Below are 14,830 nucleotides of genomic sequence, written 5' to 3'. Positions count from 1 at the left end.
TAATATATAGTTATATGTCATATAAATTATATATATATATTTATATATCACCATTTATTAGTTTTAAAAAAATAAAAGGCAGGAGGATTATTTTAGATTAATAGAAATTAAAGATACAACCAACTGCAGAGTCTTTGATTGGATCTCATATTTAAACAACAACCAAACAACTATAAAGTATACTTGGGGGACAACTGAAGAAATTAGAATATACACTGTACATTACATAAAATTATACCAGTGTTAAATTTCTTGGATATAACAGAGAATGTGTTTATGTGTGAGAATGTGCTTGCTCTTAGGAAAAACATTCTTGGGGAGAAATATCATGATGTATAACTTATTTTGAAATGGTTCCTCAGATAAATGATCAATTATATTTATTCAAACTCATATAGACACACATGAAAATGGGAGAGAAAGAAATGTGAAATTAAGGGGCTGGAGTTGTGGCTTAGTTATAGAGTGCTCGCCTAGCACGTGTGAGGCCCTGGGTTCAATCCTCAGCACCACATAAAAATAAATTAATAAAAAATAGGTATTGTGTCCAACTACAACAACAATAACAAAAAAGAAATGTGAAATAATTAAAAGTTGGGAGAAAAGGAGACAAAAATAAAATAGGATGAAATATTATATTAAAAGAATTATAATTAACTTGATAGCTACAATATATAGACATTTTCAGTTTGTAGTTATGTTTTTACTTTTACTTACTCATATTTTAAGTTAAATAATCAAACCACATGGGAATTTTTTCTTTATCTCTGTGTTCTTTTTAGTTATTATGCTTTAACATGAAATTTCCATAGGTCTTTAATTTTTTAATTGAAATTAAATGTCTTCAGAGTTACATTTTATGGAATTTGATTTTATTGTTTATTTAGAGCAGAAATCTAATTGTAAGATCTTTAAATAAAACAATACGGACAGATTTATAAATTTTTTTTTTTTTTAGTTGTAGATGGACACAATACCTTTATTTTAGTTTTCTGTGGTGCTGAGGATGGAACCCAGTGCCTTCCACAAGCAAGGCAAGCACTCTACCACTGAGCTACAGGCCCAACCCTGGACAGATATTTTTACAAAGCATTTCTAGTAGACTTCTCTCTCTGCAGATATAGTGCTACTGCCACTTCAGATAGTGACTTGTGTTCTTAAAAAATATTCTTGTACTTGAGAGCAGATATGCACAGTGGAGTAGAAAAGAAATTCAACATCTGGCCGACATGAGTGATTAGCAAGAATGTAGTAACTGAATCGCCTGATTCCTTGTGTTATGCTGAATTAAAATCTCTCTTTCAGGAGGTGAAATTGACTGTGTGGATAAGGATGGCAACACTCCTCTCCATGTGGCTGCAAGATACGGTCATGAGCTTTTGATCAACACCTTAATAACCAGCGGAGCTGACACTGCCAAGTAGGTTACTGCAAAATACAGTGGTGTCATTGTCAGATTAAGGTGGATCTGTACTATTAGACTAACCACAAATTAAATTTGAAATAAATTAAGTGACTTTAATGACAGTCGCAGGGAAGAATCATTTTATTTTTCAACTACATCAGAACGAGGCCCTTTCCAGTGGTTTCAATTAAGGAATCTTGAACTTGATTCCTAACTCTGCTTTCTAATTTTCTTCTGTTTTTTTCCAATGCTCAATGTTAACCTAACAGGAAGAAAAAATTGGACGAATTTGAAATTTCTTCAGGATTCTTGCTTAGTTTTTTGTGATGATTATGGAGTACAGTTGAGTTCATCTCTCACATAGGGAAGGAGAGACCTACTTCGTTTTACATATAGCTCAATATAAATATAGAAAGCCACCACATAGTTCTGTCACAGTGCCAGGTCCTGGGGGCGATTTCAGAAGAAGTTACCAGATTGTGTCTTTAAGGTACTCATAATTTTGTTGGGGACCAAAATTCACTTAGGACAAATAACTATGCAAAATAGTCTATTATAAGGTCATGAATGGAAAGGTACTCGAGTGGCAAAATGTTTGGTGCATATGCTGTAGAACAGAGAGAGGAGGGGGAAAACACAAGAGTAGCAAAGGTTTCTGAAAAGGCTTCAAGGAGCAGATGAGTCTTAATAGGTCTGGAGGATGAGGGTCATCTGAGCGTAGTAGAGGGCGGCAGCCAGCCCACACAAGAAGGAAAACAGGAGCAACAGAGGAGGGAAAGTGGTTGCCTCCAGAGTAGAGGAATGTGACAATGCTGTGCTCTGTCCAGGGGTGCATGGGATCAGGAGCGTGGGGAATGCAGGTTTGCTGGGCTCTCCCTGGGCTCCAGTCCAACCTGTCTCACTTTTGAGCCCACTGCACAATCCCTCTGTGCTTCGGCTTCCTCATTTGAAAAATAGGAGTGATAATAGTACCTATCTATAGGTTTGTTATGAAGATTAAATGATTTAATTACTAATTAAGCTTTCTGGTATATGGTAAGATCTATATGAGATATATAAATATATCTGTTAAGGTTATTAAAAAGATAATCCATTTGAAAAGCTCTTTGACCCGTATGTGGCCTGTAGTAAGCTACCAATAAATGTTAACTATTATTTTATTACTTAATAATATGTGATAGAACCAAATTAAAGAGGACTTTAAATGCCCAAATGTAGAGTTTAACCTTTATCACACAGACTGTGGGTTACAAACAATAACTGAATTTTTAGAAGAACATGAGGGCAGCATATGTTAGGAATTCTGTTTATTTGTCAAACGTTGTGCAACAGAATTGAAAATCTTGCTTGAAAATGAACCAGAATTTAAATGGTCCAGGGAAGTTGTGATGGGATCATGTTTTAAATCAGATTCACAGAGGACCTGGTGTCCTGGGCTTAAAGTGAATTATGTGGAAAATTATATGGTGCACTCTGGTGCTCTATAATGCTTTACCTTCATCAGTTCAACATTAAGTTGAACTGGGTTCTAATGACCTTCTGGGCTCCCCAGTCTAGTGGCAGAGATAGAACAAAAGCAGATGACTGCAGGACAAGGTTTGTTACAATGGAGGTTTGGACCTGGCTGTGGTTCACAGAGTTTGAGAAACACTATCTGGGTCCCCCACAAGAGTTGACATTTCAGCAAATGGAAAGATGTGTAAGAGTTTTCCAGGTGGATAGAACGGTAGGGTAGAAAGAGAGGAAGAAGCAAGGAAGGACCTTCCCTGAATAAGGAACATAAATTTATCAACATAAATTTATCAACATAAATTGATAAAGACATAAATATATGAATGTGGTAAAAGCAAATTTCTAAAGTGGGTGATCTGATGTGTGGGGAGGTAGGAAGAAACGAGGTAGAAAGGCAAGAAGAGCCTCATCTCAAGGGATCTTGCATGTCCTGCCAAGGAACTGGATTCCATTCTGAGGCACATGAAGCTGCTAAGGGATTGTAAGTGGGTGGGGCTAGCTGTGTCTGATGATCCCATTTGTGTATAAGAAAGATCATTGTGATTAGGCATCCAGACGTTCTGGAGGCTGTCCAGATGGAGATCGTTGGCAGACATTTGCAGACTCTTGCAAATGTCCCAGGAGGAAAAGATGAGGTCTTGGGCTAAGGAGGAGGCTAAGGGCCTGCAGAGGAGGGAAATGCTGTACAAATAGTATCAGCAGCAGGATGTCTCTTCTAGAAGAGATAGGAACCCACTGTAAGCCAAGGCCCTTCTTGACTTGACTATAATAGTAGTCCCTAAAAGAGGCCAGCTCAGTTTTGTGGCAAGAGTGTGACACCAGGACTTAGGAGGCCTTTCCCAGTTTCTGAAGTTCTCAGCCAGGCCCCAATCCAAAGCCAGAGATCAGAAGTGCTCAGTGTTAATTAAGCAGAAGTAAAATTCTTACAACCAGTTTTACCTGTCATGTGCCAATATTTTCAGTAGTATGTTTCCTTCAACTTTAGGTTATTGGGGAAGTTTTTGCCATCCATTTGCATCCATTTTAGAGATAAACATAAACTGGGACCGATATTTAATTAAAATTCCCCAGAAAAAAATCATTCAATAAATACAAAGTTTATTTCCTTGTAATTATTTTGCTTTCAATTTGTGCAAACACACTATATAGTAAAGTGCCTTGGAAATGACATTTTTGTTCAAGTGGCCTTTCCTTCTCTTGGCTGTGCTGTGTCCAAGGAACAGAGACAAAGAATACCTTGTCCCAACCTTAATAAGCCATGTCTGCTTTCTTTTGTCACAGTATGTCTGGGGATATCTTGGAATAAGCTGTGTGACATTGGTTCAGTGAGTGTGTACCTGTGTCTGGGTTTGTGCTTCTATGTACAAGAGAAGGAAATCCACCTTAGAAAGAATATTAAAATGAAGGGGAGGGTTTGGGGTTGTGGCTCACTGGTAGAGCTCTTGCCTAGAATATGTGAGGCACTGGGTTTGATTCTTAGTACACATATAAATAAATAAAATAAAGATCCATTGACAACTTAAAAAAAAAGTGAAAGTAATTGGAGGAGGTTAATTTGCTAAAAGCCCCTCAGAAAATCTCTGGGTCCTTTTTGATTTATGTAGCATAACTTAATAAAGAGGAGAAAAACAGGCTTTTCCTTCTATAAATAAATTAACTAATCGAATTTATTAAAATGCCCCATCTCCATTCAGAATCAATATGGCCAAATGTATATTAAAAGTTTTTTGTAGAAGTTTTATCATCATTATTTTCTTGTGGACTTAGTTGAATGTCATTTTCAGCCCTCAGTTAGAATGTTCTTTTGTTTGTTTGTTTTCTTCTCTGCTTCTCTGAACTTGAAGTCAGGGCACTTTCTGCAGTATGACTCAGTGCTCATGGGACTTTATGTGGCCTCAGAGCCCTTTGGTTTTCTTCTTCGCCTCTGTTAAGTGTGGGGCTCTTGTCTCCAGGATTTTAATTTGCCTTCCACCTCACCAGGTCTTTTCCTGCCTCCACTGCAGCAGATTTGTGATGCTACAGTTATGCAGATAACTGGCTCTGGCACACATTCATCAATTATTCGTGGAGAGCCTGTTAAGTGTCACACGTGGTGCCAGGTTCTGGGTTGAAGAGGTCCCTACCCTGAAGGAATTTATAATCTATGGGCTGGGGGATTTAAACAAACAATCACAGTTATGCTAAGAGTGTGACATCAAAGCAATTACCAGTGCCTCTGGGACCCGGAAAACATATCTGGGACATCATATCCTGTCTGGCAAGACTAGGGTGGGCTTCCAGGAAGAAGCAATGTTTAACCAAGACTGAAGGATGAGTAGCAATAATTACGCTTTGATAGAGAGAGTATTTTAGATGGTCAATATAGGCTTATTTTTATTATGATGTTACTGGAATATGTATAATAATATGTATAAATGTAAATTCCTTTGGCTTTTGACACCAATATATCAACAATTCTTTAAAATTATAAAATATATGCAAACATGGGCTGGGGCTGGGTCTCAGTGGTAGAGCATTTGCCTAGCAAAGCTAGTGCAAGGCCCTGACTTTGATCCTCAGCATCACATAAAAATAAAGGTATTGTGTGCAACTACAACTAAAAATAAAAAAATTAAATATTTTTTAAAAAAATATATATGCAAACAGCATTCGTGTTGATTGCACAATTTGACAATACTGTAGTTGAAAATGCTCATGAGTGCTTTACCTGTGCCAAGCACCACTCTGAGGGGGTACACTTAACTGTCACAGCATCCCCAGATGGGCTATTAAAAAAAAAAAACTTATTTTCAGCCCTTGATTGAAATGTTTTGGTTTTTCTTTTCACTTCTCTGAACTTTAAGTCAGGGTACTTCCTGCAGTTTGACTCAGAACAGATGCTGAGTAGGGTCAGGACAGAGCCTAGTTCTTGTGGGGAAAGGAAAGACATTCACTGAGATTCTAGAATACCCATACGTTGGACAATGGCCAGATCCAAAAAGGGTCTTTCTGGCCATGTTAGAGTATTTGGATTTATTCTAAAGGAATCACTGAAAATGCCTATAGACTACAAATAGCAATGATCAGATACCCATTGTTGGCAGAGAAACACAAATGCCTATCACTTAGTGGAACATAAGAAATATCTAGACGGGCATAGATAAAATTCATAAGAAGCTTGATTTTTAGATTTAGGCTGACAATTCAAGTAAAAATCATAAAAATCATCCTATTCTAAATTTAGGATATGTTTTTGTCTTACCCACTCAGTGAGCAAAACTAAACCAATCCTTCTTCCCTAGAAGATTTGTGAGATGAATGTTGTAAAATATTTAGAAAGATGGAAAAATAATAGAAATGCTGACTAATCACATTCATTTTTGGCTTCTAAGGAGTCACACACCTGATCTTAAGAAAGCACAACCTGATTGCACCTTAACATTCAGACTGCTGATTACCCCTTGAAATAATAATCACAAGGGTAGTGATAATATGAACATGGATGGTAAAGGCTTACCACATGCCAGATGCTCTAGCACTTGGGGTGCATTATCCCAACGAGTCCTCCCAATTGTTCTATAATTCAGACGCTGTAATTGTCTTTATTTTCCTGATGAGGGAATCATTATATACTTGCCAAAAATGAAAGAGTTAGCAAGTAGCAAAAGTGGGACTCAAAACCAAGGTTTCTGACCCCAACACCTCAATTACAGTGTTCTCTTCCACACAGCCAAGAGGAAAGACTCTAGAAAAGAGAGGGTTAGGAAGGGGAAGCCATAAAAGAACCCATATTCTAATGGCACAAATGCCTTTTTTTCACCTCTGATAGCTCTCGACAAGGACAGTCTTTCAGACCTCATTTATTCTGAAATAACTGGGTAGGAGATGCCAGCTAATAGCCAAATTAGAAATAGCTAAATACAAATGGGTTCCATTAATTTTATGACTTGTCAAATAAATGTAGCGATTTAACTGGAATTGGTCTCTTTCCTGTAACTCATGCATGCTAACTTTAGGGTTCTTTGGCACCTTTTTTCTTGATGGGCCTTGATGTATACCTGATGAAATAGGAGCGATGCTTTTTATTTGACTAAGACAGCCAAGTCCTAATTTTCTTACTAAAGGTTTTATAATCCTTCCTTGATAAGCAGTCTTATTTCATGACAACAAAGAAGTAGTTTTATTTTGAAATGTATGGATAATTTCTGACAAGATTCTGAGATTCTAAATTCTGCTTTTCTCTTTTTTTTCCAATTATGACTTGATATTTAGTTTCACTATTTGAACCATAGTATCATATTCAGGTTCAAATGCCAATAGTACTTGAGTCTACACAACTACGTTTTCAAAACCTGCCTTGAGGTAGTGACTTTATTAACTAGAATAAAAAAATGTGTACTAAGCAGAATTTGTGCTAGAAATTTTAAATTAGAGTAATTCTGTATCTCTTTTGTAAGTAAATTGAAAACAATGGAATAATTAGCTAATGTAGGGTATAATGAATTACCCAAAGACAGGGTAAGGTGGCAAGGTTAATGACAAGTATTGGTAATGAATTTTATGGGATATATTACAGTGTTGCTGCTGTTAAACTTGTCACTTTTTGTTTGTCTCAATTGGCTTCTTACAGACTTTGATGATATTTTCTCTTTTGCTTGTGTTCTTTTATGTAAAGATATATTTTACAAAAATGTATATGTGATGCCTTGTGTGTGTGTGTTAATGTGTGTATGTATTTCAAGAATGAGGTAGGTTCAAAGAAATCTTAAATCCAGTCCTTGATTTCAAGTATGTTCTTTCAGGAACTTGAACTATCCTATTCATTTTCCTTTTCTAAAAGTCCAGAGATATTTAATCAAAAATTTTTAACATTTTACTCCCCCAAACAAATAAAATGGCTAGGTAAAATTATACTAGCTTAAAATTCCACTTAGGTGCTTTAAAACATGTTATACATTTTTTTTAAAAAAATAGTATGTGTCTATTAAATAAAGAGGGAACAATATAAATAACAGTATATAAGGAAAATCTTTTCCCCCATCCCCCAACTCCCTTTTCCTTTTTAGGAGCATCAAGGTCATCGCTGATGCAATTGCTTTTCAGAATTTTTTTTTTTTTTTTTTTTTGTAAATGATGAGAGAGGCAATTATAAGCAATTCTCCTCCACATGACACTGCCCGGAAGACTGGCAAATTGCATTTCTTGATGAATGCCAGCTATTATATACACTGAACTGGAAATCTCCATATAGGGAAAGGAAAACTAACAGAGGGAAAATGGAACAAAAACACTAATAAATAGAAGTTAACATGGAAAGAGGGAGTGGTGGTTAATTGCTGACAGACACATTTTGCAGAACACTGAATACCATGAAATATCTGTGGATATGTATATACTTTCACACATTTGCACACCTCATAATAACTACTGGGATGGCAAATAAAATCTATGTAACCAAAGCTTAACAAATTCAAATCATACTATTTCTTTATGAAGCATGAAATCTGAAAATGGGCCACCTTGTTCCAGAGAAGAAACTTAGGTGATTAATGCTGCAGGGTGTAGATAGCCATAGTCCCATAGTTGCTCATGTTATGTAGAGGGTTTTTAAAATCTGAAAGGTATTATTTGATTAATGAGATGTTGTGGGAAATGGTCACCAACATGATAAATGCTATGAGCACACAGGAACCACCTTGTGATTCTGTTTGTAATGAACTGTGATTCAGCATGTGGCTTTGGGTCCTTGTTCAAGGAGAGGTGGTAGGGAAGAGGAGGAAGAGGATTTAATTTTGAAATCAGAAAGTGCTGCCATCAGAAGGCTGCCTGTCCCTTAAAGGATCATCCTGAGGACTGTTATGGTGGGGGTCAATCTAATGAGTTATTTTCTAGACTCTTTCTGCTATTCTGTTGGGAAAAATATGATAGGCTTATAAAATATACCCAAAGTAATGTTTGTCACTCCTAGCTGTGTTTTTGTGTAGTGGTGTGTGTTAATGTGTAACATTAAAAAAAAAAGCCTTATTAGAAAGATGGAATTTAACTGGAAAAAGGTAAACATTAGATTTTATTCCTGTAGAAAATTTTATTTTCAATAATAAATTTATTATTAACTCTTAAAGTGCTCATCACTTCATGGGCCAATAATAAGTATTTTTTTATCAAATAAAAGAATAAAACAAGTGTTTTTCAACATTGAGAGTGTATCTTGCTCATCACTGTTATCACAAGTTCTTAGCACAGTATCTGATGCTTAGAAAGTGTCCTGCAGATGCATGAGCAAATTAATGAATGAGACTTAAGCCACTAAGCTGAACAAAACAGGAAGGAAATTAATTTTAAAAAGTATTTGTTTATGTGACACATATTTTCTTAAAAATATATATTTCTATGGTTAGAGGCTTTTAATTTTCATTCAGATCCAGGATTTTATTACTTTAAGGTAGAAAATGATTGCATTGGGCTGGGGTTGTGGCTCAGCGGTAGAGCACTCGCCTAGCATGTTCGAGGTCCTGGGTTCGATCCTCAGCACCACATAAAAAACAAACAAAGTAAAGGTATTGTGTACAACTAAAAAATAAATATTAAAAAAAAGAAAATTATTGCACCATTGTTTATTGAATCAAAGAATTACAAAATTATTTCAGCCAAGAGTTCCTGTGTCAGAGAACTTCTAGAAGGGTGATCTGCGTGTATCTTGAGATCTGTTGTCATGAGCTGCTCTGTTGTTGTTCTTTTTTCCTCCTCAGGTGTGGAATCCATAGCATGTTCCCCTTACATTTAGCCGCCCTAAATGCTCACTCTGACTGCTGCAGAAAGTTGTTATCATCCGGTAAGTAAATCCATTGCCAGAGATGAGGCTTAGTGTGTCCTGTACATGAATCACGTGGCGTCAGGTGTCTGGACTGAGTGAGTGGCTACCTGTGCTTCATGTAAACACCTGACTTGGCAGGATGAGGTGGTTCTAACTGCATGTGACAGCTCCCAGATATGCTTGGAGTTGAACCTGTTTAATATCAATATTTCTGCCCCTAATTGAAAGTCTCATCTGATTTTCAAGTTAAAGCTTGAAATCTAAAACGAGAAAGAGGCAGGGATGGCCAGGAAATTTAAGTTATAGGAAAAGAAAACATCTTTGAGACTTAAAATGGTAGCTTAACATTCAATATTTTCAGCAAAGGAAAATGGTCAAATCCCCTACATTTTAGTGGGAGAAAATATCATGTTACCTCCCTCCTTGATGGGCAGTATAAAATCGCTAAGGCAAATTTCCCTCCACCCACATCTCATTTTTATTTATTTTTTTTATCATGAGACTGTTTGGAATCAAGAAATTATTTCTACTGTGGAGCTTTGCAAATTATGCTTTTCACCACTTTTACCAACCTCCATATATTAAGAAGTTCCTTGGCTTTCAAAAATGGTAGAGGTCTGCAAGGCGAAGATTGTTCATTAATTCATGCATCAGATATTCCAAAGGCAATTTTCCCCTTTAAGTAGTTTACCTATAGTTGATTTTGCTTTCTCTGCTTCTGGCATGTTTAAAAATAATCTCTGCATGAAAGCCTGTTTCCCAAATCTTAAACCAACAGAAAGGTTGGAATACACTTAAGAAAATATCTATTCCTACATGTTAGGATTACTCCTTTGCCTTCCATGTTTTCTCCATGTGTTCTGTCTGCCTGTCTATTGCCCTACTTATCTCAAATTGGTTTCATAAATTTCTATCCTGAGATTGAAAAATGGGGCTGTGGTTCACCCAGGGCTGATGTGAAAATAAATCCTTCTTGACTTCACGGTTCTTCCTATAAAATTGCCAAGCTTGAGCAGTTACCATTCGTTTCCATGACAACCTCTTTCTGACTACAATTGCTTGCTTTCTGGTTTTCCTACTAACTGATTTTTCTGTCTCTGCAATGTTTCTTGTGGTTTAACTAGGACAAAAGTATAGCATAGTATCCTTGTTTAGTAATGAGCACGTGCTGTCTGCAGGCTTTGAAATAGACACCCCAGATAAATTTGGAAGAACGTGCCTTCATGCTGCTGCTGCAGGAGGGTAAGTACTTAACAATTTTTGTTATTCCATGACTTAATTGCATAATACATCTTAATTGACTCAAGTTGTCTGTGAACCAGAAGCAATTTCCGTAGTAAATTGGGTAAGAATCATTTCTACCAAATACCAAATATCACTAGTTGCTTTTCCAAAGTACCTACTTACATTTTGTTCTTTCAAAGAAATATTGTTAGCCTATCTCATATAGCAAAGAAGGGCTTTTGTTGTTTTCTTCTTTCTGGATCTCTTTTCTGCTTCCTCCCCGCACTTTCTCTAACTGTAGATATTCAGGCTATAGAATATTTATCTACTTGAGTCCCCTCCACCAAAATAAATTAATTTGAAATTTGTTCCTAAATTTTTTGTTGTTGTTGCTGGTAGGTGGGTAGTGATTAAGAGAACCTAAGATTGAATTAATTTATGCTCCTTTATAGGCATTTTTGTCCTTACTTCAAATCAGATTTTTAAGTCTTTATGATGACTAAATAAATACAAAGTTCAAGAGAAAGAAAGAGGGTTGGGTATATAGCTCCACTGGTAGAGTTCTTGCCTTGCATGCACAAGGCCCTGGGTTCAATCCCCAGCACCACAAAAAAGGGGGGGGGGCAACAAATGATTTAATCTTTGCCTTTTTTTTCCTGAGCTGTAAAGAGAATTTTCCATTAGCTACTCTCATTTTCATATCAGTGATTAGATTAATGCTCTGATTAAAAACATTGTTGATGTATGGCCACACATTGTCCAAGCATGGTACCTCTTGGATGGCCTTGTGAGGATGAGGTGTTGGTTCTTCATCAGTTTCCTACTCCTTAAGGAACAGCAGTGCTTCTCCATTTGTGTTACCTATTTATCAGAGGTGGCTTAACTGTGTAGCTTTAGGGCCCTGATTTACATGGGTAAAAAGGCACCTTCCTCACCCCACCCCGAAAACCAAATGAGCTTCATGAGCCACACACCTTGTATCTGCCTCTGTCTTTGATCCTTTGCCATCTTTCATTAAGTGCTTTATATCAACTGGCATGCTACACCAACACTTACTTATCGTAAGAAATTCTTATAGTTTATGACTGAAACAGCTGGTTCTCTGAGAAAAAATGGCTATAAAGGTTGGAGGTGGAATGGGGAGAGTCCTCCTTAGGCTTATCATTAAGGAGATCATTTTTCTTCTTTTGGATATAATAAAACAGTAAATCCAGACCACTTCTTAGCACCCCAGTTTAGAACAATTATGATTATCTCTTTCTATGCCTACAATTAAAAATATATTAGACCTGTCTAGAAAGTGGTAACATACCATTCTGAATTCATGTCTGAAATCCCTATTAGAATTAAAATTTAGCTTCTGCTCTTCAATAGAAAAATCCACTTCAATGGGTCCTTTTCTCTCTATTAAATATGATTTATTGCTTCTGTGAATGCCAGAGAAGTTTTGGAAGACAATTATGCTTCATTACATCACTTTCAGCCTTGGTTCTACACATTTGTTTACCCGGATTACAAAGACAAGGAAATGCAACTGTTCTATTTTTCATTAAAGATTATCTAGTTGAAAGTGGTTATCATGGGGGATTCATTTTGCTGTAATAAAAGGTAATGCTCAGCCATTCCAACTCATTGTTTAAAGGTGACATGAAGTTATTATAGGTTGAAGTGATTGTTTCATGGTCTCTTGATGGTTTTGAAAAAGAATTTTAGGATAAATGATAAAACCATCACTGAAGGGTTTAATCATGATTACATGATTCATTCAGAGAATCATTAAATTCCTTAGTGATGGAATTGAAAATGTTCTACCAAGCTCTTTAAATTATTGATTTATTAGCTTTGAAAAAGGAACTTTAGATCGTTACAATATAGAATTACTATTACACGTTTCTCTTATTTCTTGGTAGCAGAATTTAAACCTGGTGCTACCATCTTATCTTATGCTGCACCCTGCAGAAAATAGCTCTTTCTGAAGATAACCTAGTAACTAACCTTTACCGTGTTAATGATGTTTTCCTTGTCTTTCTAGTAATGTGGAGTGCATAAAACTCTTGCAGAGCAGTGGAGCAGATTTCCATAAAAAGGACAAGAGTGGGAGGTATGTACTCAGAGCACTCTGCCTCAAGTGCCCCCATAAAAGGACTGGGGATCATTGAAAAATTGAGAAATCCTGTGGCATTGAAATGTCAACAAGAAGCTGGCTGGGGGCATTTCATCTGCAGAAGGAAATCCCATGTTGGAGGGAAATGCCAGCAAACCAAACATAAGATGTAAGGAAAGCAACTCCTCTCTCAGCTTCGGCTTAGAAGGGCCAGTTTTCTTCTTTTGTTAAAAAGAAAAAAATCTCCTACATGGATATAATTTAGAAAATTCTGTTTGTAGCAGAGTAAAACACTTTAGCCTTCTGAACTCAGAATCCGGTCATAAGGTCTAGAGCATTTTTAAGTATGTATTGGACATTTCATCTTGGGATAAATTTTTAGACATATTTACAAAATCAGACATGTATACCCCACCAGTGGGTCACAGAAGTTTTTCTACCTCTGTGGTCCTTTATATAGCTAAACTGTGCTATGATGCTACCTGGTACATGAATCCTTTTTTTTATACACACACATCACATGCATGTGTGTGCACACCCATGCACACATACACAAGTCATGCATCACATAATGACATTTCAGTCAATTGCAGACCACATACATGATGGTGGTTCCATATAGCCTGGATGTGTAGTAGGTCAGACCATCAAGGTTTGTGTTCACACAATGACAAAAATCACTCAATGATATTTTTCAGAACATGCCTGGTCATTCAGCAACACTTGACAGTATATATATATTTTTTCCCCTAACATCTCTGTACCCCTCTTTTCCACTGGCATCCTAACTTTTGGGGGTTGCCTCAAATTTCTTCTATGACCAACCTACCTAAGACAGCTCCTACTCATCCTTCCAGATTCATGTCAAGTGACATCTTCTTGCAACTCCAATGGGAGTGGCTCTCCTGTCTGCTCCCCTAACACTCCACAGACTCCACAGCTGCAGCTCACATCATATTGTACTGGTAGACTCAGTTCCCTTGTCTTTCTCTCCACCTGACTGTGAGTCCTGAGGACAAGGACTGGATGTCATTTTCTCTTTATCTTTGGGCCTTGTCATATGGTTGATGCCTAATAATTTTCAGTATGGCTACTTAAAACAAAAACAACTTAATATATATAACTTATAATTTCCTTCTTTTGGACCAAAGAGGAAAAAAATCAAGTGAAAAAAGAGCCCTTAGTTGGGCCAGGGTTGTGGCTCAGTGGTAGAGAGCTTGCCTAGCACGTGTGAGGCACTGGGTTCGATCCTCAGCACCACATAAAAATAAAGATATTAAGTCCATCTACAACTAAAAAAAAAATTTTAAAAAAGAGGCCACAAGTTTACCATAAAATGTAAAATAATTTTTCTTTAAAATTGATTAATAATTCTTGAACTAAAGTTATTTCTTGTATTCTGTTTGATTCTTATTCCCTGGATATCAGTTAGTCATATCAGAAAAACTGTCACATAATTGAGAACTAAAAATAAGTAATTTAAAACATATTTCTTCAGTCTTGCCTGGTCAAGGTGCTTATATTTCCTGATTGGTATTCATTTGCTTTCTCATGATAACTTCATGAGGTGTATGGAAAGGCTTACTGTCTTCTTTTTTATCAGATGAGAAAGCTGTACCCAGAGATACTAAATGAGTTGTGTATGTACACAGAATTTTAGACCTAGAAAAGACCTTAGGGGACAGCTGCTCAAAGGTCCTTACTGAAGTAAGGATGAGGAAGCCCAGACCCAGACAGCAGATTTGGTCCTGTTGCAAATCTGCTCAGAGTAGAACACATGGTTCTTCCTATG

General features: G+C 36.6%; 1 protein-coding gene across 1 annotated transcript in view; it reads left to right on the top strand.

The window, feature by feature from the left end:
- Positions 1-14,830, top strand: part of Ankrd44 (ankyrin repeat domain 44) — a 283,427-nt gene that overhangs the window by 185,487 nt on the left and 83,110 nt on the right. Inside the window, exons 10-13 of the mRNA XM_077799148.1 lie at positions 1,306-1,420; positions 9,646-9,728; positions 10,889-10,952; positions 12,967-13,035. Coding sequence (XP_077655274.1) covers positions 1,306-1,420; positions 9,646-9,728; positions 10,889-10,952; positions 12,967-13,035 — 331 coding nt within the window. The remainder of the gene's footprint in view (positions 1-1,305; positions 1,421-9,645; positions 9,729-10,888; positions 10,953-12,966; positions 13,036-14,830) is intronic.

This window comes from Urocitellus parryii, chromosome 1, assembly GCF_045843805.1.
Source record: "Urocitellus parryii isolate mUroPar1 chromosome 1, mUroPar1.hap1, whole genome shotgun sequence".
NCBI lineage: Eukaryota > Metazoa > Chordata > Mammalia > Rodentia > Sciuridae > Urocitellus > Urocitellus parryii.
This window is presented reverse-complemented; position numbering and strand designations above follow the sequence as displayed.